Here is a 23995-nt window from a genome sequence, read left to right as displayed (position 1 = left end):
GATTTTCGGTTCAAACTCAGTGTAGAAGTTAGTATGTACTTGTATCCATTGCGTTTAAAATAAATTGCATGTATTCTCAGCCCAAAAATATATATTGCAAAAGCAATTAAAAAGGGAGCAAATGAAACTCATACATATAAATCTAGTATTTTCAGTATTTATAAACAGTCGCATGTATTCTCAGCCCAAAAATATATTGAGTAAAAGGGATCATATGAAACTCACCTTAGCAGCATATAAAGTCATTCACCAAAATGTGATCGAAACTCGGAATACAAAATAACCGTAGTCCTCAACCTAAAGAACATATGTTGGTCAATAAATGTCTATCAAGCTAGGTCAGGTCATAGTGTATAACAATCCTAATGCTCGAGATCGACATATAAAAGTTATCGAAAGTCGTTTCAAAAAGTCAATTTTGACAATAATTCAACAAAACGAGACGTGCCTTATATATGGATTCATTTACTTGGCTGGTAATATTCAAAAATCCAATTTATCAATCTTACAAACAAGTTTCAAAAGCAATTTCAATTAACGTCAATCATAATTCAGTTGATCATAACGTTTAATCCATTCATCGAAACTATTCGATATCTAAATGAAAAGTTATTGATTTTTCGCCAGCTTTCCAAAAACATGCATATCATATACCTTTTACCAGTAATATATGTATTTAATTCGTGATTCATTATAAACTGTTTAACGACAAAATTAATCGTACTAGCATGCATAATCCTATATACTCGAGCACTAGTCAGGGATACACTATTAATATATATAAAAGATTAAATATGAGTGCTTACATATCAATATTGAGATTCAATATTGCAGGAAAGTACGTAGACGCAACAGAGATGATAAACACTAGGTTTGACTTGTGAACAGTACCCATAACCTCCATAGCTATAACCCATAATTTCCTTAGCTCTATCCCGCTCGAAACCCATTTTGAAAGTGACACTCCCATAACCTCGTCGTAATATTTTATGTATAATATATTTAGTAATAAAATATCACTAATTAAGATTAATAATAATATTAATCTTAATAATAATAATAATAATAATAATAATAATAATAATAATAATGTATAAGTGTATGTGTGCGAGTGTTTAAATGAAAATGAATCAAAATGAGAACCAGCGGATATTTAAAGACCTGACCCTCCCCACCTAGCCATGCGATCGCATGGGCTTGGTGTGGTTATGCCATGCGATCGCATGGCACACTCATACAGCTGGAACCCATTTCTTTTTAAGGCTGTCGACATAATTTTAATAATTATTTAATTTATATAATTAATTATATAATATATTATATTTACGTGCATAGTAAAAATATAATTTTTACTCAAATGACACGGTCGTTATCACTTGACTCACGTACCACTTTTGGTTTTTCGAACGCACTTTCGTACGTTTAGAAAACTAGCCTTTTACGTTACGCGACGTGTACCCTTGTTAATAATTTGACTTACTCATCAATAATTTACCTTATAAAAATGTAACTTATATAATTTGAGTGTTATGGTCATTTGCTTCTATAAATCAGTGGCTTGTTGTTCGTCAAAATATATTATTTTAAATCAAGACGTTTTATGACTAAGTTAATATTATATTTTTGTATATATATATATATATATATATATATATATATATATATATATATATATATATATATATATATACATATATTTTCTAATCTAATTATAATGGTTCGTGAATCGTCAGGGTTTGGTCAAGGTTAAATGAATGTATGAATACAGTTTACACTTCTTGGGATTCAACTTAACAAACTTTTCTTATCGTGTCGGAATAATATAAAGATAAAGTTTAAATTTGATCAAAAATTTACGGGTCATCACAACACCGCTACTTGTTAATTGGGAAGAAAGGGTAGGAAGAAGAAGCGGTGAAAGAGTGGATGTTAGGTGTTTTTTTAATCAGATACATATATAAAATATAAATTTAGTGTGAAAGAATGGAAATGACCTTACTGTTGAGGAACAGTAAGAAAAATTTGCTCAATTGTAATAAGTATAATAACAATACTATTAATGAAAGTCATACTAATACTAAATATGATAATATCAATAATAACTCTAAAATAATATTAATATTAATAATATACTTATGTTAATAATAAGAATTCTAATATTTATAAAATGATAAATGACAATCATAATAATGATAATAATTCTTAAAATGATAAACTTAATGATAATAGTATTAATGTTAATTATACTAATACTACTTGATAGTATTATGAATAATGTTAGTTAATAATAATACTACAGATGATGATAATATAACTATATTAAGGCTAATAATCTTATTAATCATGTTATTGTTAATAATATTGATACTAATTAATAATACCATAATACCAATCAATAATAATAATAATAATAATAATAATAATAATAATAATAATAATAATACTTAGTAATAATATTTGATAGTGATAATAATATTAGTAATAACAATAATGATAATAATAATTGTAATTATAATCATGATAGTAATAATAAATAATAACTAGTACCTATAACAATAACAATAACAATAATATTAATACTAGTAATAATAATAACAATTAAATAATAATAATAATAATAATAATAATGGAAAATAGAAGAAAAGGTATACCCTAAAAAAATGTACCAAACGATGCTCGAACCCGAGACCTCTTGCTCACACCATCAACACCCAACCATGCTTCTGTCCCAGCTTTTCTTGTTTTAATAGCTAACGTAAATATATGTAGACAGATTCAAACTGTTTCAGTGTCTTCTTCCTCCTCTTCTTAAATTCCACAACCAGAGATCAAAAGAAAAAGAGATAAAAAAAATAAGATAACAAAGGGTTTACGATTTAAATTAGAAACCTTCCATTGGGGGTTGATTCGTTATAACAGAGTACATACAAAACAAAAAAAAAAAAATAATAAACTGCAGTAGCAGCTTTCGGTTGAACTCGATGAACTCAAACCCAACTTTTAAAATCTGGACCGTTTTAAGTATTATTGTCAACATGAAATAGGTTATAAATCGTTCCTCTAAACTTTAGGAATCATCAATTTTACGAGAAACATCAAAACAAATTCGTAATTTGCAAAGAACAATTTTGTTGACTTTTATTTTGAAAGTTTGACTCATGAATTCGTAATCGTTATAAGGAATTAGGACTTGAGAAATTGCAGAGAGTTTAAATGAACGATTTAAAACAACATCACATTAATAGATTTTGAAAAACTCACCCAATTTCGATTCAATGTTCTATACCAGACGGAACGGAAGAACAGATATGTTCTTGATTTTTTTTAAATTATAAAACAGATAATACAAGGTAATTAAACTTAATATAACTGATGGAGAAATCGAAGAAACCCTTTTCTTAGTAAAACCATGAACTGATCGTTGATATAGGAGGTGTGGTGTCGATACATAGTCACGAACAGAACAGGAAACAGGAAAAAAATAAAACTGATGGAATATAAAACAGATCACGCACTCTTGTCTAATTTTATATATATTGAATTAATATTAATAATTAACAATTATAAATATGTTAATAATAATAATACTATTAATATTAATGATTATAATAAAAATACTGATAAATTGATAATAATAATAATAATACGTAGTAAAAAATTTATTTGGGAAATTGATAATTAGTTGTATTATAACAACAATAACAATTTATAATTATTTTTGTAATAAATTTAGTAATAATGATATTACTAATAATATTAATAATAAAATTAGTAATTATATTATTGATAATAATAACTACTAATAATAATAATGACATTAATAATAATATTATTAATATAACAATTTTATATTAATAAATAATTATTTAATAAAAATTAAAGTATTTTATGTAATATATAAGAGATAAGGAAATGATGAGAAAAGAAGAAAACATTAGTCAATCATATACAGGGAAACTTACTTTAATCATTATAACTCACGGGTCAGCTTGTTACTTGTTGCTTTTAGTTAACTAATAGACACCGGTATGATACAGTACTTGACAAATCAACTTTTCTTATTTTATTAATTATGTGTTTATGTGTTTATATTTATTCACGGGTGATCAGGCAATCTTAACAAATTGGTTGATACATCTAACAAAATAGATTTCATGTAATTATTTATTTCATTTTTACTTTTAATAATAAATACAATAAGATATATTAAAGATAGAAATACTCTCAATATTAATAATGCTAATAATAGTAAGTTGTTTTGATAAAGATAACAATGATATTAATAATAATAATAATACTATAACAAATCAAATATATCAAATTTATTATTATAATTTTTAATAATATTAATAGTACTGATATTAATATTAATAATAATGAATGTAATAATAGTATAACAACTATAATCAAACTTGTAATTATATTTTATATATTAATGTTACAATGTATTAATTATGTAATATTTACCAATTGTATAATATAAAGTTTAATATTTATACACTATATATATATATTTATTACAATATACTTTTATTTATAAATATACATAGAATCATATCTATATATATATATATATATACACTCATTTTAATAACAACATAATTACTTTGTATATTACATTACATATCCAATTCAAATGATTAAATTGTATCTTATTAATTCAAATTAACATATACACTTTTATGTATACACACACACATATATATATATATATATATATATATATATATATACACACACACACACATATTTATTAACAACAATTGGTTCGTGAATCGTCGGGAATAGTCAAAGGTCAAATGATTACATGAACATAGTTCAAAGTTTTCTAGACTCAACATTACAAACTTTGCTTTATCTTGTCGAAATCATATAAAGTTTAAGTTTAAATTTGGTCGAAAATTGCCGGGTCGTCACACTTTGTATTGCAGATAGTGGTACCACACACACTATAGTCAAATCTAAAAAATATTTCACTGACTTTAAAGCAACAGAAGGAACGGTACATACTATATCAGGTCCTGCGGATTTAATAAAAGGAATGGGAAAGGCAAAATTCATGTTACCAAATGGTACACATTTTCTGATAAAAAATGCCTTATTTTCTCCTATGTCAAAAAGAAATTTGTTAAGCTTCTCTGACATATACCAAAATGGATATGATTATCAGTCAGTGACTACAGAAAATGATAAATACTTAAGTATCACTGACAAGAAGCATGTGATTGAAAAACTACAAAGACTTAGTTCTGGTTTACATTATACATATATAAATGTACCAGAAGCACACATGGTAGTTAATGAAAAGACATGTGATCATGTAATGATCAATATGTGGCATGAAAGATTAGGCCACCCAGGATCAACAATGATGAAAAGAATAATTGAAAATACACATGGACATCCATTGACGGATCAAAAGATCCCTCATGATGCACTTATCCCATGTACATCATGCTCACTTGGAAAATTGATAATAAGACCATCACCTTTTAAGGTTGAAAAAGAATCACCATTGTTTCTTGAAAGAATTCAAGGTGATATATGTGGACCAATTCATCCACCATGTGGACCATTTAGATATTTCATGGTCCTAATAGACGCATCTAGTAGATGGTCTCATGTGTGTCTATTATCAAGTCGAAACATGGCATTTGCAAAATTTCTTGCTCAAATTATTAAATTGAGAGCACATTTCCCTGATTATACTATTAAAATGGTGAGATTGGATAATGCTGGTGAGTTTACATCTCAAGCATTTAATGATTTTTGCATGACTATTGGGATTGTTGTTGAACATCCTGTTGCCCATGTGCATACACAAAATGGTTTAGCCGAATCACTAATCAAACGATTGCAATTGATAGCTAGACCATTGATAATGAGAACAAAACTTCCAGTATCTGTATGGGGTCATGCAATTTTACATGCTGCATCATTAATTCGCATTAGACCAAGTGCAAGTCATACATATTTTCCCTTGCAACTTGCTTTTGGCCATCAGCCAAATATTTCTCACCTTAGAACATTTGGTTGTGCGGTTTATGTTCCTATCGCACCACCACAACGCACTAAAATGGGTCCTCAAAGAAGGATGAGAATATATGTTGGATATGAAACATCTTCAATCATAAGATATATTGAACCCATGACGGGTGATGTTTTTACAACACGTTTTGCTGATTGTCACTTTAATGAAACATTGTTCCCTAGATTAGGTGGAGAAATAAAAAATAAAGAAAATGATGTTTCATGGTGTGAACCTCAATTAATGTATCTTGATCCTCGCACAAAAGAATGCGAGATCGAAGTTCAAAAAATAATGCATATGCAAGAACTTGCGAATAAATTGCCTGATGCATTTACAGATACAAAAAGAGTGACTAAATCATATATACTAGCAACAAATGTTCCAGCTCGAATTGAAATTCCAAAAACTGGCAACAATGTCACTCTTGAGTCTTTGCCACGCCAGAAACGTGGAAGACCAATTAGTTCCAAAGATAAAAATCCTCGAAAAAGAAAATCAGCTGATAATGAGGTAAAAGAAAGTGTTCAAGAAGAACCACAAATCAATACTCCTTCTGCAGAGGAGATTGATGATGTCAATACGGAATTTTCAATTAATTATGCACATTCAAAAATATTATAGAATCGAAATGAAATGAAAAATCTTGATGAGATATTTTCATATAATGTTGCATATGACATCATGAATGATGATGATGATCCAGAACCAAAATCTGTCATGGAATGTCAAAATAGACATGATTGAGATCATTGGAAAGGAGCAATACGAGCTGAATTTGAATCGCTCAATAAAAGAAAAGTTTTCGGATCTATCGTTATCACACCTAAAGATGTGAAACCAGTGGGATATAGATGGGTTTTTGTGCGAAAAAGAAATGAGAAAAATGAAGTTACAAGGTATAAAGCTAGATTTGTAGCTCAAGGTTTTTCTCAAAGACCGGAAATTGATTATGATGAAACTTATTCCCCTGTTATAGATGCAATTACTTTTAGATACTTAATCAGCCTGGCAGTTTCTAAAAATTTAGAAATGCATCTCATGGATGTTGTGACTGCTTATCTATATGGATCACTCGATAGTGATATATATATGAAGATACCTGAAGGATTTAAGGTATCAGAAGCAACCAATGCAAAACCCAAAGAAATGTACTCAATCAAGTTACAAAGGTCTTTATATGGGTTGAAACAATCGGGTCGCATGTGGTATAAACGATTAAGTGATTACTTGATAAGCAAATGGTATATCAATAATCTTATTTGCCCATGTGTATTCATTAAGAAAACAACATCTGGATATGTGATCATAGCCGTTTATATTGATGATCTTAACATCATAGGTACAAATAAAGAGATCCATGAAGTCATTCAACTTCTAAAGAAAGAATTTGAAACGAAAGATCTTGGAAAAACCAAGTATTGCCTTAGTTTGCAGATTGAGCATATGCCTAATGGTTTACTTGTACATCAAACAACTTATACGGAAAAGATTTTAAAACGTTTCAATATGGACAAGGCAAAACCATTAAGTACTCCTATGGTTGTTAGATCACTTAATGTTGACACTGATCCATTTCGTCCCTTTGAAGATCATGAAGATATCTTGGGACCAGAAGTACCATATCTTAGTGCAATTGGAGCTCTTATGTTTCTTACAAATTGTACAAGACCTGACATTTCTTTTACAGTTAATTTGTTGGCAAGGTTCAGCTCAGCTCCTACCAAAAGACACTGAAATGGGATCAAACACATATTTCGATACCTTCGAGGAACTACTGATTTAAGATTATTTTATTCTAACGAATCAAAACAAGATTTGGTTGGTTATGCAGATGCAGGTTATTTATCTGATCCACATAAAGCTAAATCTCAAAATGGATATGTATTCCTAAATGGAGATACTGCAATATCATGGCGTTCTCAAAAACAAACACTTGTTGCAACATCATCAAATCATGCCGAAGTGATTGCATTACATGAAGCTACTCGGGAATGTTTTTGGTTGAGATCAATGACACAACTCATTATTGATTCTTGTGGACTAGAACGCGAGATAAGTCCAACAACTATCTATGAAGATAATACAGCTTGCATAGCACAGATGAAAGAAGGGTATATCAAAAGTGACAGAACAAAACACATACCTTCTAAATTCTTCTCATACACTCAAGATCTCATTAAGGACAACCAGATTGAAATGAGATATGTTCAATCCAGCAAAAACTATGCTGATCTTTTCACCAAAGCACTCCCAACTGCTATTTTCAGAACACACGTTCACAATATTGGCATGAGGCATGTTCAAAAGATGTAACAGATCAGTGATGTCTACTTGAGGGGGAGTCAATTCTATGCTGCACTCTTTTTCCCTTAGCTAAAGTTTTTTCCCACTGAATTTTCTTTAGCAAGGTTTTTAACGAGACAGTACTAGTTGATCTCTAATAAATTGTCATCCATGGGGAGTGTTATGATAATAAAAGTTAAAAAACATGTGGATGACAATTTAATAATTCATACGCATGCATATGAATAGAACTTTGCATAGTAAAATTTGTAATATAAATACATCATCTGTGTTAGCCTTGTAAGAGACAATGATATAGAAAATTTTATTCTTCTCTCTTTTATCTCTGCTCATATATATTTATAAGAAGGCTTGTTACTAAGATCAGCCATAAAGGTAGTTATAAGCCTACTGAACTATAACAAAAATGTATTTGTAACGGAGTATCATTTTGCGAGTTAACTCAGTAATAAAGTTGTAGTTAGACCATTTTTTAATTTTTTTTGAAAGACGATTTTTTTGGCATCAGTAGATCATTTATTTCAACGACCCTCATCATTTGCACGTATCACACACGTTCGGGCGAAAACCCGAACCCGATCGACGGTACCCGAGAACACATCCATTCGGGCAGTGTTCCTGAGTAGATGTCCGTGAACGAATCCGGTAAAACCTCCATATAAGTCAATATATACCACCATTATTGGTGTTCAATTGTTTTAAAGAAAATCATGTCATCCCTAAGGATCGAACCCATGATCTCCCCCTATCCCATGACACAAAGTCCACGGGGTGAACCGTTGACCATTTTTTAATTAGTAAAACAAAATGTTAAATTATTACGGTTATTACGATTAGTTAGACCATAACACATTTGTTGGTAATGGTAAATGTTGTATTGTTGTAAAGTTGTGAGAGGTAATTTTGCTCATGTGATAGTGTTGTGAGATTGAAGAAGCGTTGTGGTAAATGTTATGTGGTGGTATTGTGGGTGTTGCGGATGATGTGGTGAATATAATTGATACAAGTGAATAAAAAAAATTATAAGATTTTGGCCAAACAAAATACTCTATTCCCCGTTGTTATTTTCGTTGTTTGTCCTTACAACACCACAAGTCCTCAACAATGAGCTTGACAACAACCCCACAAAAGGCATTGTGGGAATGAGCTTGACAGTAGTCTCATAGTGAATGGTCTTATAGCGTATAGCTATAGACATTCAACGTTCGCTGCAAATGTATTTGTGTGATAAGTTCAAAACTTAAGCTTGATAATCTCGCGTTTAAAAATAAGCATACTTGGGTTTAATTATTGTGTGTTGAGTAATTTTAAGAAAAGAAGTTGATATATATTGTAAATATTATTATATTTGCACAGCTAATAATAACCTGGAAGCTTAAAATGGAAAAAATGGGACATACATTTAGCTACTCGTATAAACGCATGATATAAAACACGTGTGATCTAAACTAAATTTTATCATTGTACCCTATGATCCAAACAGTTGTACTATGGGCAAAACCATATTTCCTTCGATCTCTCGATAACAAAATACCAAATGAACTCACTTAAAGCTAATGAGTTAGTTTCTTCAGGGTTACGTGGTTGATGGCTTGGTTTAGTCTGTTCCACGTTGTTTTTTTTTTAAACAGCAAAGGCAAAATATATTAATAAACGCTCCCTAGCAAGACGCTAAGAGAGAGAATTACAAAGGCTTTTGAAGTCAAGAACTCCAATTCAAAATTACTTGGCCTCGGTTTTTAAGCCATCAAAAACCGAATTCCACGTTGTTAGTTTGGTGTGTGGTTTGTTTATAGTTTTTTTGTGGTGTTATGTTCTTGTGGTAGTAGTTTGCTTAGGTCCCGATTTATTTATTTCGTTTAGTTTATGTGTGTTTATTCTCGCCTTTTTGTTTAGTAGTTGTAGTTCTTCTGTTCTTTAGATTCCCCGATCTTTCAATTATTTATGAAAGCTCTTCTTATATTTTAGTTCCTTTTTTCTCGATAAAAAAGGGGCTGGGAAAAAACTACTAAGTCGAACTCCACATGTAGTGACATACTTGTAACCTGTAATTAAGTGGGAAGCTGATCCGTACACCGCCAATTTTTTGCCATCCACCACCAAATTAAATATTTGGACCATTTTACCCTTTTCCCCAATTATATTATTGACGCCCCCTTTTATTATTCCCTTAAAAAACTTACCCTACCTTATATTTATTTACAAATATACTAATTCACGTAATAGTTTACAAATATCTTCCAATAGTATAACAGTACCAGCACAGTATAACAGTAACGTTATAATGTTATACTGTAGCATGTTATATAGCAATTGGTTTTTTTTTTTTTAAAGGTACTTAGGTGTAGGTTTTATCACCACCACTCCACCGCCACCAACAGTCACCTGAGACCACCACTCCACCGCCAGCAACCACCACTGCAACGACAACCAAAAATCAGATCTGAGTAAAACAAGTACAAAAAAAGAATACCGGATAGGAGACGGACGGTGGTTAAGCCCGGGAATGCCACCACCATCGATCACCACCATTGGCCAACACCTTCGACCACCACCGTTGGCCACTACCGTCAGCCACAGCCTAGAAAGAAGAGCTTTAGCCTACTTGAAAAATAAAATAAAATAAAAGGCATAAAAAGTGGCAATCAGCGAAGGAACACCTGTCAGTATATGCCGGAATAACTGGTACATTGACCGGAAAACGCGAAAATTTCAGCAGTGCCCTAGGTGGCGCGTGCTTTCACCCATGATGCTAACATTTGATGCTTTTGGATCGAAAAATGAATTCCCGTTAAATGGTACAGGTGGTGAGATAAAAACTACACAAATTAAATGTTGATTTAGGAACAAAGGTTAAGGTGGTTTTGGGATATGAAAGAGGCGTTGGGTGAGGATAAATGATGAGAATATTTGATATTCATTCCACTGATATCTCTTTTGTACAACTGTATATCACTAGGGTTTAAGACTTTAAGCATTGACTTGGTCAGCTGGTCCTTTAATGTTTAAGAGTAGTCCATAATGTCATCTTTTAAATGGGCTTTGGCCCAACGAAGTAACGGGTGAATCAATGAATAATTACGATTATTTTTCAATATAAAAATTACTCTTGAAACTTTTTTAAAGAAATCAATTTATTAATTACTCCAAGATATAATTCCAATGTTTACACGATGCAGATACAATCAACTATCGTAATAGACAACAATAACAACAAAAACAACAACAACAACAATAATAATAATAATAATAATAATAATAATAATAATAATAATAATAATAATAATAAAAACTAAACACACTCACTTAATAACCTAACCCGCAGCGTAGCGCGGACGTATATCACTCGTATATACTAAAAGTGGATAATCACCCACCAATTACACCCCGCCACGTCATCAAAAGTACTGTTACAATGTAGCAGTACTGTAGTACTGTAGCAATAAATTTTTTTTTATTTTTTTTTTTTTGCAAATACATATGTTTTTTTTCTTCCTTTTTTTTTCTTCTTTAAATACATACAAATCTAATTCTAATTTACTAATACAATATTATCGTAATAGAAGTCAAAAAAAATATAGGTAAAAAGGTTTATATTTTTATTTTTCATCACCTTTTTCAATATACTATATATTATTTGATTTTTTTATCTTTTAAAAAACCTACTTAAAATATATGGACCATAAGGTTTTGCCGAATAAGTAATTTGTTTAGAAGCCTCAAAACTTAATTTGTTTTGATTCGTTTTGTTGTTAAATTGAGCATTGCAACCCAGACTGTAACATATATCCAGTTGTTTGTGTATTTTTCATTTATATAGTAGAATATTACTATTACAGTTGCCGGCCATTGCGTAAATGGTCTGGAAAGAGTGGACAACATTTTGATGACTTTCAGGCCGAAAACTGTCTAACGATATAGTAGTGTTAAAATGACACTAATCCGCCGCGAAGCGCGGACCACAAATCTAGTTTCTACTAACGCTTGTTCTTCCAAAGAAACCCAATGATTCAAGATCATCATCTCTATTCTTCTTTCATAAATCTATGGAAAAACCCTACACTGTACACTCAGTTTTCGATCTTATCCTACTAAAATCATTGAATCTTAACTTGAATCCATCATCAAATCCGCATGAATGGTTGAATCGTTTTTTGAGTTCCATTGATTTTTGCTCTTTTTGTTCTAAACTTTCCAAAATCACTGAGTTCTTCGATGGATCTTTCATCTAATCATCCAGAATCTCGTAATCGAGCCCCTTATTTGAGTGAATCTGAAAAGTTTCTTACGCCTCTTCAAAGTTTGAAGGAACCCGTTTTGTTGGGCTGGATTTTTGTATCAAGATTTGTTCAGTCATAAAGTTCATACTGCTTCTAATTTTTTTTTTCTTATGGTTTATGTTCAAATATGTTTGTATGATGCTGTAATCGAATGAGGAAGTGGAAATTAAATTGTTGCAGTACTTGTTCTTTTTATATTTATACAATTTCAAGAGGCATGGGTAATTAATGATTGTGAATGATTTTATTAAAATTTGAGTTTTTTATTAGTTTTGTTCGAAAGCCAAAGGTTGAAGATGACATATGGATTAACGGTGTGAAGCTACTTGTTGAGAGATATTTTTAAAGGATGCAAACTGTTGGGCAAAAAAATGTAGTAGTAAAAATACTTGAACAAAATGGCGTGAACTGGTCAAATTAAGATAAGGGTAAAATGGTCCAAAAATATATTTTAGTGGTGAATGTCAAAAAAATTAGTGGTGTAAGAATCAGCTCAGTGGTGTATTTATTGTGAAACCAAATAATCACAATGAATCTGACTCGAAGAGACTTTAGCAAACCTAAGCATGATTCATGGACACAAGGCCACAACCCATGTTATTATAGCATATTGTTTGTATGGGATAACTAGCTTTTAATTTGTGTTACTGTTTGTTTTATAGAAAATGGAACTAGTAGGAGATATTAAATTGTTAACCACTTGCGATTAGGGATGACAATGGTCAACCGATCCAATGAATATCAATCTGATCCACCTGATACATAATGGATATGGATGATATAAATGGATATGAATACGAATACGGATGAACCTAAATGGATACGGATATGGATATGGATGAAAAACTTTCATCCATGGATATATCCATATACACCCGAAATATATTTATAAATACATAAATATAGATATATGCAAACACATTTACTATTATAAATGCATTTATAATTACACATACATTTTTGATGAAATTATATAATAAATTAACTATAAAATATTACAATAAAACACGTGTAGTGACCCGAACTTTTCCATGTTTATATATATTAATTGAGATTGATATTTACATGATTAAATGTTTCCAACATGTTAAGCAATCAAACTTGTTAAGACTTGATTAATTGAAATATGTTTCATATAGACAATTGACCACCCAAGTTGACCGGCGATTCACGAACGTTAAAACTTGTAAAAACGACATGACGATATATATATATGGATATACATATGGTTAACATGAGATTATGATAAGTAAGTATCTCCATAAGTATATTAACAATGAGTTATATACATATAAACAAGACTACTAACTTAAGGATTTCGAAACGAGACATATATGTAACGATTATCGTTGTAACGACATTTAAATGTATATATATCATATTAAGATATATTAATATATCATAATATCATGATAATATAATAATTTAACATCTCATTAGATATAATAAACAATGGGTTAACAACATTAATTGAGATCGTTAACTTAAAGGTTTCAAAACAACACTTACATGTAACGACTAACGATGACTTAACGACTCAGTTAAAATGTATATACATGTAGTGTATTTAGATGTATTAAAATACTTTTGGAAGACTTCAAGACATATATCAAAACACTCATACTTAACGAAAATGGTTACAGTTACTTTTCCATTCTTTTCTTTCATCAAAAATTCTAGTCGTATTCTTACCCGTATTATACACAGCTTCAAAACGTACTTACTATGAGTATATACCAATAGGAACTAGCATGGGATTCCACTCTTGATTATGTCATGTATGACTAATCAATTTTAACTTCTACCATGAGCTAGTCAACTAACTAGAACTCTTTTAACCCCACTCACCACTCACCAATTACCACTCATCATTCACTCCATTTCACTTCCAATTCTCTTTCTAATTCTCTCTCAACACACACACACTATTATGAACGTATTTTTTCAGTATTTAATCATCATCTTCATCAAAAATCACTTCAAGAATCAAGCTATAATCATCATAGGAAGAACACTTCAAGAACACTTCAAAAATCCCTTCAAGTTTACTAATTTACTTCCAAGCTTTCTAATCCATTCCAAGTAATCATCTAAGATCAAGAAACTTTTGTTATATACAGTAGGTTATATTTCTTATTCAAGGTAATATTCATATTCAAACTTTGATTCAATTTCTATAACTATAAACTATCTTAATTCGAGTAAAAATCTTACTTGAACTTGTTTTTGTGTCATGATCCTACTTCAAGAACTTTCAAGCCATCCAAGATCCTTTGAAGCTAGATCATTTCTTGTCACTTCCAGTAGGTTTACCTACTAAACTTGAGGTAGTAATGATGTTCATAACATCATTCGATTCATATATATAAAACTATCTTATTCGAAGGTTTAAACTCGTAATCACTAGAACATAGTTTAGTTAATTCTAAACTTGTTGGCAAACAAAAGTTAATCCTTCTAACTTGACTTTTAAAATTAACTACACACATGTTCTATATCTATATGATATGCTAACTTAATGATTTAAAACCTGGAAACACAAAAAACACCGTAAAACCGGATTTACGCCGTCGTAGTAACACCGCGGGCTGTTTTGGGTTAGTTAATTAAAAACTATGATAAACTTTGATTTAAAAGTTGTTATTCTGAGAAAATGATTTTTATTATGAACATGAAACTATATCCAAAAATTATGGTTAAACTCAAAGTGGAAGTATGTTTTCTAAAATGGTCATCTAGACGTCGTTCTTTCGACTAAAATGACTACCTTTACAAAAATGACTTGTAACTTATTTTTCTGACTATAAACCTATACTTTTCTGTTTAGATTCATAAAATAGAGTTCAATATGAAACCATAGCAATTTGATTCACTCAAAACGGATTTAAAATGAAGAAGTTATGGGTAAAACAAGATTGGATAATTTTTCTCATTTTAGCTACGTGAAAATTGGTAACAAATCTATTCCAACCATAACTTAATCAACTTGTATTGTATATTATGTAATCTTGAGATACCATAGACACGTATAAAATGTTTCGACCTATCATGTCGACACATCTATATATATTTCGGAACAACCATAGACACTCTATATGTGAATGTTGGAGTTAGCTATACAGGGTTGAGGTTGATTCCAAAATATATATAGTTTGAGTTGTGATCAATACTGAGATACGTATACACTGGGTCGTGGATTGATTCAAGATAATATTTATCGATTTATTTCTGTACATCTAACTGTGGACAACTAGTTGTAGGTTACTAACGAGGACAGCTGACTTAATAAACTTAAAACATCAAAATATATTAAAAGTGTTGTAAATATATTTTAAACATACTTTGATATATATGTATATATTGTTATAGGTTCGTGAATCAACCAGTGGCAAAGTCTTACTTCCCAACGAAGTAAAAATCTGTGAAAGTGAGTTATAGTCCCACTTTTAAAATCTAATATTTTTGGGATGAGAATACATGCAGGTTTTATAAATGATTTACAAAATAGACACAAGTACGTGAAACTACATTCTATGGTTGAATTATCGAAATCGAATATGCCCCTTTTTATTAAGTCTGGTAATCTAAGGATTAGGGAACAGACACCCTAATTGACGCGAATCCTAAAGATAGATCTATTGGGCCTAACAAACCCCATCCAAAGTACCGGATGCTTTAGTACTTCGAAATTTATATCATATCCGAAGGGTGTCCCGGAATGATGGGGATATTCTTATATATATGCATCTTGTTAATGTCGGTTACCAGGTGTTCACCATATGAATGATTTTTATCTCTATGTATGGGATGTGTATTGAAATATGAAATCTTGTGGTCTATTGTTACGATTTGATATATATAGGTTAAACCTATAACTCACCAACATTTTTGTTGACGTTTAAAACATGTTTATTCTCAGGTGAATACTAAGAGCTTCCGCTGTTGCATACTAAAATAAGGACAAGATTTGGAGTCCATGTTTGTATGATATTGTGTAAAAACTGCATTCAAGAAACTGATTTCGATGTAACATATTTGTATTGTAAACCATTATGTAATGGTCGTGTGTAAACAAGATATTTTAGATTATCATTATTTGATAATCTACGCAAAGCTTTTTAAACCTTTATTTATGAAATAAAGGTTATGGTTTGTTTTAAAAATGAATGCAGTCTTTGAAAAACGTCTCATATAGAGGTCAAAACCTCGCAACGAAATCAATTAATATGGAACGTTTTTAATCAATAAGAACGGGACATTTCAACACGTATATATAATCAAATATTATAAAAATTACACATTTAATTTGTCAGTCTATGTTTAATAGGAAGCTTACCAAATTGCGTTATATCTTCGACAAAGATTACACGCTCTTATGGATATATTTTAAGTATGCGAAATTATATAAAATTTTGTTATATTACGTTTTTATTTTACTCCCATATTATGAAATATTATAACATTTTTTGAATATCCAATGGATATCCATTAAACCGCTTAATCCATTGGATATGGATATGGATGGATAAACTGAAATTAAACGGATATGGATATGGATGAATAAAAAACTAAATGAATATGAATATGGATACGGCCTCATCCGATCCATATCCGATCCATTGCCATCCCTACTTGCGATCAAGCTCTAATGCAAGATCAACTCCTTTCTTGTACAACGGCCTACAGTCGACAAATGTCATTTAGGCTTCCACCTTCAAGTCCATGTGACAAGTTCTTGAAAGCTGGTAGATGCAAATAAGTTGTCATATTCTTTACACTAATATTTTTTCTTTCACACAACCCACATGCTGTATAAAAAAATACAGTATGTTTTATCTTGAGTTCTTATTTTTTTCCACAAGTAAAAAAAGTAATTATTTCTTGTTTGTTTGTCTTAAGGTGTACTTCATACCAATGTGGTCATAAAATTTAAAACTATTATTTTCAGATTTTTATATCATTTGACTATGTCTCAATTCAAAACTTATGCTTATATGCTGGAAACTTAAAACTTTTATCATGCGCAACAACATATAAAGTATATGGTTGACAAGAGAACATAAAAAACCACAACACTGAAAGCATTATACCAAAAATTACCCAAAAATCTCTTGCCGTTCAACAAAAAAAAAATTTTTACCCAAAAATCTCTGTACGATTATAGAGATTAGATATCAACATGAAATCAATCAACATGTTTTGCACGCCTAAACTTCAATGAACATGGCACTATTCACACTTCATAATTTGCCAATCCAACCAACACAAATCCCAGAATCCACGTTACAAATTTTCAATGATGTTAAACATCCAAATTGCAGAAAAACCAACTCATAACTTTGTTTCATTCCTTTTTAAATCAACATTTGCAGGAACCAACACATAAATGTGTTTCATTCTTTTGCCACTATCAGTCCTCCACCCTTGTAAGCCAATAACAACTCATCCTCATGATCTCCGTTCTTAAAAATGTACTTATCCAAAAACTCATTTTCCGGCAACCAGATTACATTAGAAAATTTTGGCCTTTTCTTCAAAATCTTTTTTGACATCATAAGATTCAAAACGTTATAACGAGGAATCACTCTTTCATCCAAACTAAGCATCAAACACGTAGGACGACAAACTATAGCCTCCTTTTTAAACTTAACCTCATTAAGAAAGAAATCAATCCCAACTCTTAACTTTGATTCTGACGCCCTAATCAACCCCGGAGCCCTCCTAAACATAGCCAAAAGCTCATCTTCACTAAACCCAAACGACTGGAACAACTCGACCTTTTTCTCAAACGTTTCGGCACTCAAACAACTAATAGTGTAAAGAGCATGAACAAACATTCTTGAATCAGTTGAAAAACCCTTATCAACAACTTTCGCTACAAGCTCCTTAAGCTCAAACTCACCCATAATTAACAACCTCGGTTGTCTAGATATAATTGTAGTAAGTTGCGCCCCGACAATACCACATTGTTCTAAGTACTTAATATTTGATGCAACCCGAGTAACCGGGTCCTTCACCAAAATCCAGTTACACCTTCTCAAAAGCCTAATCAAGTTCTCATCTTTATCATTGTTATCATCATAAAGCATCGATCTTTTTACAATATCAATACAGGGTTTCAATCTTTCTTGAAATTTATCAGACAAATAAGATGGGTTTTTGGAAATGAACTTACTTAATTCCAACCCATTTAGACCTAAACCTTGAAAATACTGAAGATTTGGTTTAAGGGTACGATCAATGTTTGAAAATAGGATTGGTGGTGATTGAGTTACCCATGTTTGGATATCAGAGTTAGTGAATCCGAATGATTTCAAGAATGTGATAACGGATTGTGGGTTGGTTTCTGTTGATGAATATTTGTTAAAGAATAATAAAGCTCGTGGTTTGGGAAACCCTAAAGATTCTGTTAGGTAAGTTAAGATGGCGGATTTTGATGGTGATGATGAAACTGTATGAAGATAACGATTGAATAAAGTCACCATTTTTAGTAAACAAGACTTCTTATTTTATTAAAACAACATTCACAATTCACAAGTTATATTAAACTAATATGAATAACTTTGTATTTGGGACAAAATCAGTTAGTGGGGGATATTTAACTTACTGAGAGAGAAGAAAAAAATTAGGACTTGATGATTTCAGACGGAGGACACAGAGGTGGCGATTGGCGGTAGCCGGTAGGGCGAGTTGGGAGGTTGCAGGGGAAGCAGTAGAATGATGCAGGGAGTGTGGTGAGGTCAGAGGTTGTGGATGTGGGCTTTAGAAGGTGCTAATGGGATGGGCCAGCTGGCTTGGTTTTAGATATTGGGCTGTAGTGGATACATTAAATCTGCCCGCATGATGTGCAACAATCCATTCAAAGTTTATGTGCAACAAGCACCACACACAGTGCATAGTGCTTGGTGGATGTTGCGAAGATAATAGGTTGTCTCGGTGATTACCTAGGTAACACGCACCAATCACCAAACACCACGCACTTTTTGCAATTACTATTTTTTAGAACATATTGTTCAACATTTTGGGAAATGAGGACATTTTTACCAAATTCCCCAAAATATATATAGGTAATACTTATTCATAGTTTCATACACACATACATGCTATGTTTAATTTTTTTTTTTTTTTTTTAAAAATTATAAAAATTTGATGATCTACAAGTACAAATCTAAACGATTTGTTTGAGTAGATTCAACGATCTACTTTAATAACCTACATGACCAATTAAAACCAACATACATACGTGATCGAAACAAACAAGATTAAACAGACACAACCATTGCAATAATGAACCAACCACTAATGAAACAAACAACTGTAACCATTTGGACAATTGAATCATTGCGCCATCACACAACGCTACCCAAGTGAATCACAAAAAGTTGAACGCCTTGAAGCAATTGATGGCAAGAAGCAAACTGCATTTTTTTTTTTTTTTTGGTAACCGAGGAACCACTACTACGAATAGGCACATTGGCCTCCGCGCAGCGCGTAAACCTTGGGGTAGCAGGCAACCCAGGTATCACATGTGCCAGGAAAAGCACACTCTTGTCAGGGAACACTATTAAGTTCGTCTCCCTATGGCAGGATTCGAACCCGTGACCTCCCGCTTCACAGGGAGCCCTGGTGGCCATCCAAGCTAAGCCTGGATGGTTATTTCTGGTAATCAAAAAAGATGTTTATCACTTTTTGGAGTCAATCGCCCTTTCTTCCCAACTTTTGTGAATTTGTTGAGAAAAAAGGAATGTGGCGTGAAGTTCAGTTCGACTACTAAACTAACTAGAAAAGTAATTGACCCAATTCATACCAAATTGGTTTGGGTTTGGTGTATCAGTCTAACAAGTTGAAAGTGGTTAGCTTAGACTCAAATAGACGAACCAATTTGCTGTTTGCACCTTGTTATTTCATTCTTGTCTCTTGGCCACCGGTCAAGAGGTACATGCCATTAAAATAAGTTTTTTTCTTTGATCATAGAAATAACATTTAAGATTTAACCTCTTAAATATATGCAATATTAAGAAGCAAGATAACTTTAGCAACTATTTTGACAACTAATACTTTCACCGAACAACAGATACTTGACAATAACTTTATATTAACTAACAAGATAAAATTTGGAGGCTCCGAACATTTGTCGGCCCTATGCATCACCACTCAAGGACGTCGCTATCTTTTAGCATTTGTATGTACACTACTGTTGAAAGGCTTTCCAGCTGCAGCCGCTTTCGGCTCACCTGTCAGCAAATGTAACAAAAACATGATCAACTGGGTTTTAATCCTCACCTTTCTAATAAAATGACAAAGCAAGCAGATTGTATTTCTTATATGTTTTGATAAATTAGATTAAAAGGTTGTGATCAACCCATTTAACATGTTTCCGTAGTAGCTAGATTTTATTTGATGTTATCCATATGACCCGAGAAAATAACACAAAACCCAAATCGACCCATATAAAAATTCTCAAAGGGCTACATAAAGCATGTGCCCTGCAACTAGTGATATAAGAATACCCCATAATGCTTTTATAGATAGAACAAGAGATTCGTAACGGGAGAATCTAAAGCTTATTTGATTATTAGAAGCGTTTGTTATGCATTGTGCCCACAAGTATATGTCAAGTTAAACTACGAATACACACTACCCAAAAACCTCATAATGGATCATATAGGTAAATTGGTCCATACATCGTGAATCCAACAACGAACCATCACTTGAAGCACAAAACAAAATTTCGTGTCTTTCATTATAGTGCTATTCATTACTACTAACCGTTTATACAATTATCCCATTTTATTTTTATATCTGATATAGAAATAAAAAATGACTTTCAAAGCTTACAGATATATAATTATGAAAATAATTATAATATTTACAAGACAACGTAAGGACATTACATGCTCCCATATTTTAAATAACCAAATCAATCTATATGTAATATTAATATTACACTGGAATGCAAGATGACATATCTAGTACATTTAGGACTCAAATTGGTGTCCGTATGTTGACATATACATACGATTTATAAATCACTTATAGATGAACTAAAGTTCCTAACATAGATGGCAACTAAAGACCAATAAAGAACCTTGATGCAACCAATTGTGTTAAATGAGAACATTACGACAACCAGGATTTCGCAAAATATGCGATAAATACTATGAACAGACTATTTACCTAAACAGGAAGACTCCTATAACCACATGAGACCATGCACGTGCACACCTTAAAAAGAATGCATTTTTTGTAGTATGAAATCGGAAAAATTACAAAAATAAAAAATAAAATAAAAAATAAAATTGTAAACATAGTGCACACTCAAGTTAGAAACACAACAAAAAAGACTCGACACACGTCACACGTCAACCATTAAGGAAAGAAACAGACAATACACTGCAATCGCCACTCATACAGTTGTACCAAATCATGCACTTATCTATATCAGGCAGCAAAGGGAACACGATCAACATTCACTAATGTCCACATTAAGTGTAACAATATTAAAGTTTAACTCAGTTAAGGAGTAAAAAAGTTACCAGAAAAATTCAGTCCCGCAAAATCACTTCATCGGCCATATCCATCAAAGGATCCAAACAATCAGGCGAAAACTTCCTCGCAAACATATAATCCTGCTTAAAATCCGATCGCCTGAGGTTGTAAATCAGTTCGGGTGACACCTCATTCGGGTAATAGGTATGTGGGTGTCCGTTAACACAATCAGTCCAATTAACATGAGTCAATGTATAACCAGTACACCCTTTTAAATCCACCATTGACAACAATGTAGGAAAGTAATGTTCTTCAGGGTAACACGACTGCGGATTTAGACAAGTCAACCTAAATTTCTTCCATAACCTTCTTTCATTAACAACCATTATAGCATGCTTCCTAGTAAGCGTGAAAAATTGCGAACCCACTCGAAATTCATCAAATTTAACCTCAGGAACCATCACATTTTCACCCCTAGAATTATACCTATCCCAAAGATTCGGATCCTGATCAATTATTTCAATAAAGCTTTTATATTTCAAGTTTCTCAATTCAGCCACTTGATGCGAATTTAACTCGAAAAGGGTACTATAAACATATTGAAATGAATGTAAAGGTATACAATGTTGAGAGATCAAAGTAAAGAAATAATTACTAGGGTCATCAAGAATTGCGGTGGCGATCAGGCGGCGTGCAGCGGAGATGAGGGTGGCGGTGCCACGGCGAGTTTGTTTACTGGCGATAAATCGATCTTGTGTGAAAACCCCACCAGGGATTTCAACTTTAGGTTTAACAGTTGGGTCAGCATGAACATAAATATTAAAAAGATTCAAACTTGATTGATTCACACTAAAAAACTTCTCCCATAAAGGTGCAAATTGAAGGTTGGTGTTGGTTAAGAACAAAAAAGCAATCTTGGGTTTTGTGTTGGTGGATCCGATTCTTAATTTGGGTTTATGGGTCGGGATGGAATCGACGGTGGCGGCACGCCGGAAAAGGGCGAGATCGTCAAGTTCGTCCGGGAGGGAAATTGGTGGCGGCGGTGGTGGCAGGATATGTGAAGCGAAAAAGAAAAGAATTGGGAGAGAAAGTGAAAGAAGAAGTAGTGTAGGAATCCATGGAGATGGTGATGAAATCATGGTGATAAATTGAAGATGGAATTAAACATTTTTATCTAGGGTTTGATTGAGATTTTGGGTCATTGAATCTGATGGGTTTTAAATGAGTATGATGTGTGTGCTTTCGTGATGGTGATTGTGAGTGCAAGTAATAAGTACTCGTAACAGAATGGAAAGTGAGATATTTGGGGTTTTATGCAAATCATAAATTGTAGAGATTAAAATTAACATTAACATTAACATTAACATTTAAAATTAAAAATTGAAACTGGAACTATATAAAATAAAATAAACAGTAACAATATCGTTTTATTTTTTGCAGAGAAAAAAAAAGTACATGATCAAGTAACTTTCCAAAAAAGAACTTGAAAGAACTCAGCCAAAAAAAAATAACATATTCTCATGACAAGCCTAGCAGCTAGAAAGCAATAAAACACAACCAAAAACTATCTGGTCTAACGAACTGTCTAAAAACGAAACGAGCAAAAACCTCATAGAAGTTAGAACAACAAAACACTAGAAAAGCCATAGCAAAAGTCTACAAGAAACCGAGCGGTCCTTAAGAGAGCAAAGAAAAAAGTGTCAACAAACTAAAATAAAACATAAAGTGAATCAATCATTCAAAGAACACCAAGCTTATCCGTTGTTAGATAAGCCTTTCTACTTTTGTCTCGGGTTTAAGAAGCTTACCTTCCACTTGTTCGAAACAAACTGATTTTCCGTTCTGAATAAAATAATAGACCTTCGAGAGACCCGTGAAAAGAGGCTTTCTA

At 31.8% G+C, this 23995-nt stretch overlaps 2 protein-coding genes across 2 annotated transcripts; both read right to left on the bottom strand.

The window, feature by feature from the left end:
- Nucleotides 1-17718: 17718 nt before the first annotated feature.
- On the bottom strand, nucleotides 17719-19247 carry LOC139844625 (transcription termination factor MTERF8, chloroplastic-like). The gene has a single exon (XM_071834857.1). It carries the CDS (start codon nucleotides 19098-19100, stop codon nucleotides 18009-18011), a length of 1092 nt encoding a protein of 363 aa, XP_071690958.1. The 5' UTR covers nucleotides 19101-19247; the 3' UTR covers nucleotides 17719-18008.
- A 1317-nt stretch (nucleotides 19248-20564) lies between these two features.
- Nucleotides 20565-23335, bottom strand: LOC139843342 (glycosyltransferase BC10-like). The gene is made up of 2 exons (XM_071833420.1): nucleotides 22152-23335; nucleotides 20565-20849 (listed from the first exon to the last, which is right to left on the bottom strand). The coding sequence occupies exon 1, from the start codon at nucleotides 23241-23243 to the stop codon at nucleotides 22161-22163; it is 1083 nt and encodes a 360-aa protein (XP_071689521.1). The 5' UTR covers nucleotides 23244-23335; the 3' UTR covers nucleotides 20565-20849; nucleotides 22152-22160.
- Between the last annotated feature and the right edge of the window lie 660 nt (nucleotides 23336-23995).

The sequence above is a fragment of the Rutidosis leptorrhynchoides genome, chromosome 4 (assembly GCF_046630445.1).
Source record: "Rutidosis leptorrhynchoides isolate AG116_Rl617_1_P2 chromosome 4, CSIRO_AGI_Rlap_v1, whole genome shotgun sequence".
In the NCBI taxonomy this organism is placed as follows: Eukaryota; Viridiplantae; Streptophyta; class Magnoliopsida; order Asterales; family Asteraceae; genus Rutidosis; species Rutidosis leptorrhynchoides.
The sequence above is the reverse complement of the archived record's forward strand: the minus strand, read 5'-3'. Positions and strand labels throughout refer to the sequence as shown.

Bases quoted from the DNA above. Each gene is read 5' to 3' on its own strand.
- LOC139844625 (XM_071834857.1), bottom strand. From the start codon at position 19,100: ATGGTGACTTTATTCAATCGTTATCTTCATACAGTTTCATCATCACCA.
- LOC139843342 (XM_071833420.1), bottom strand. From the start codon at position 23,243: ATGATTTCATCACCATCTCCATGGATTCCTACACTACTTCTTCTTTCA.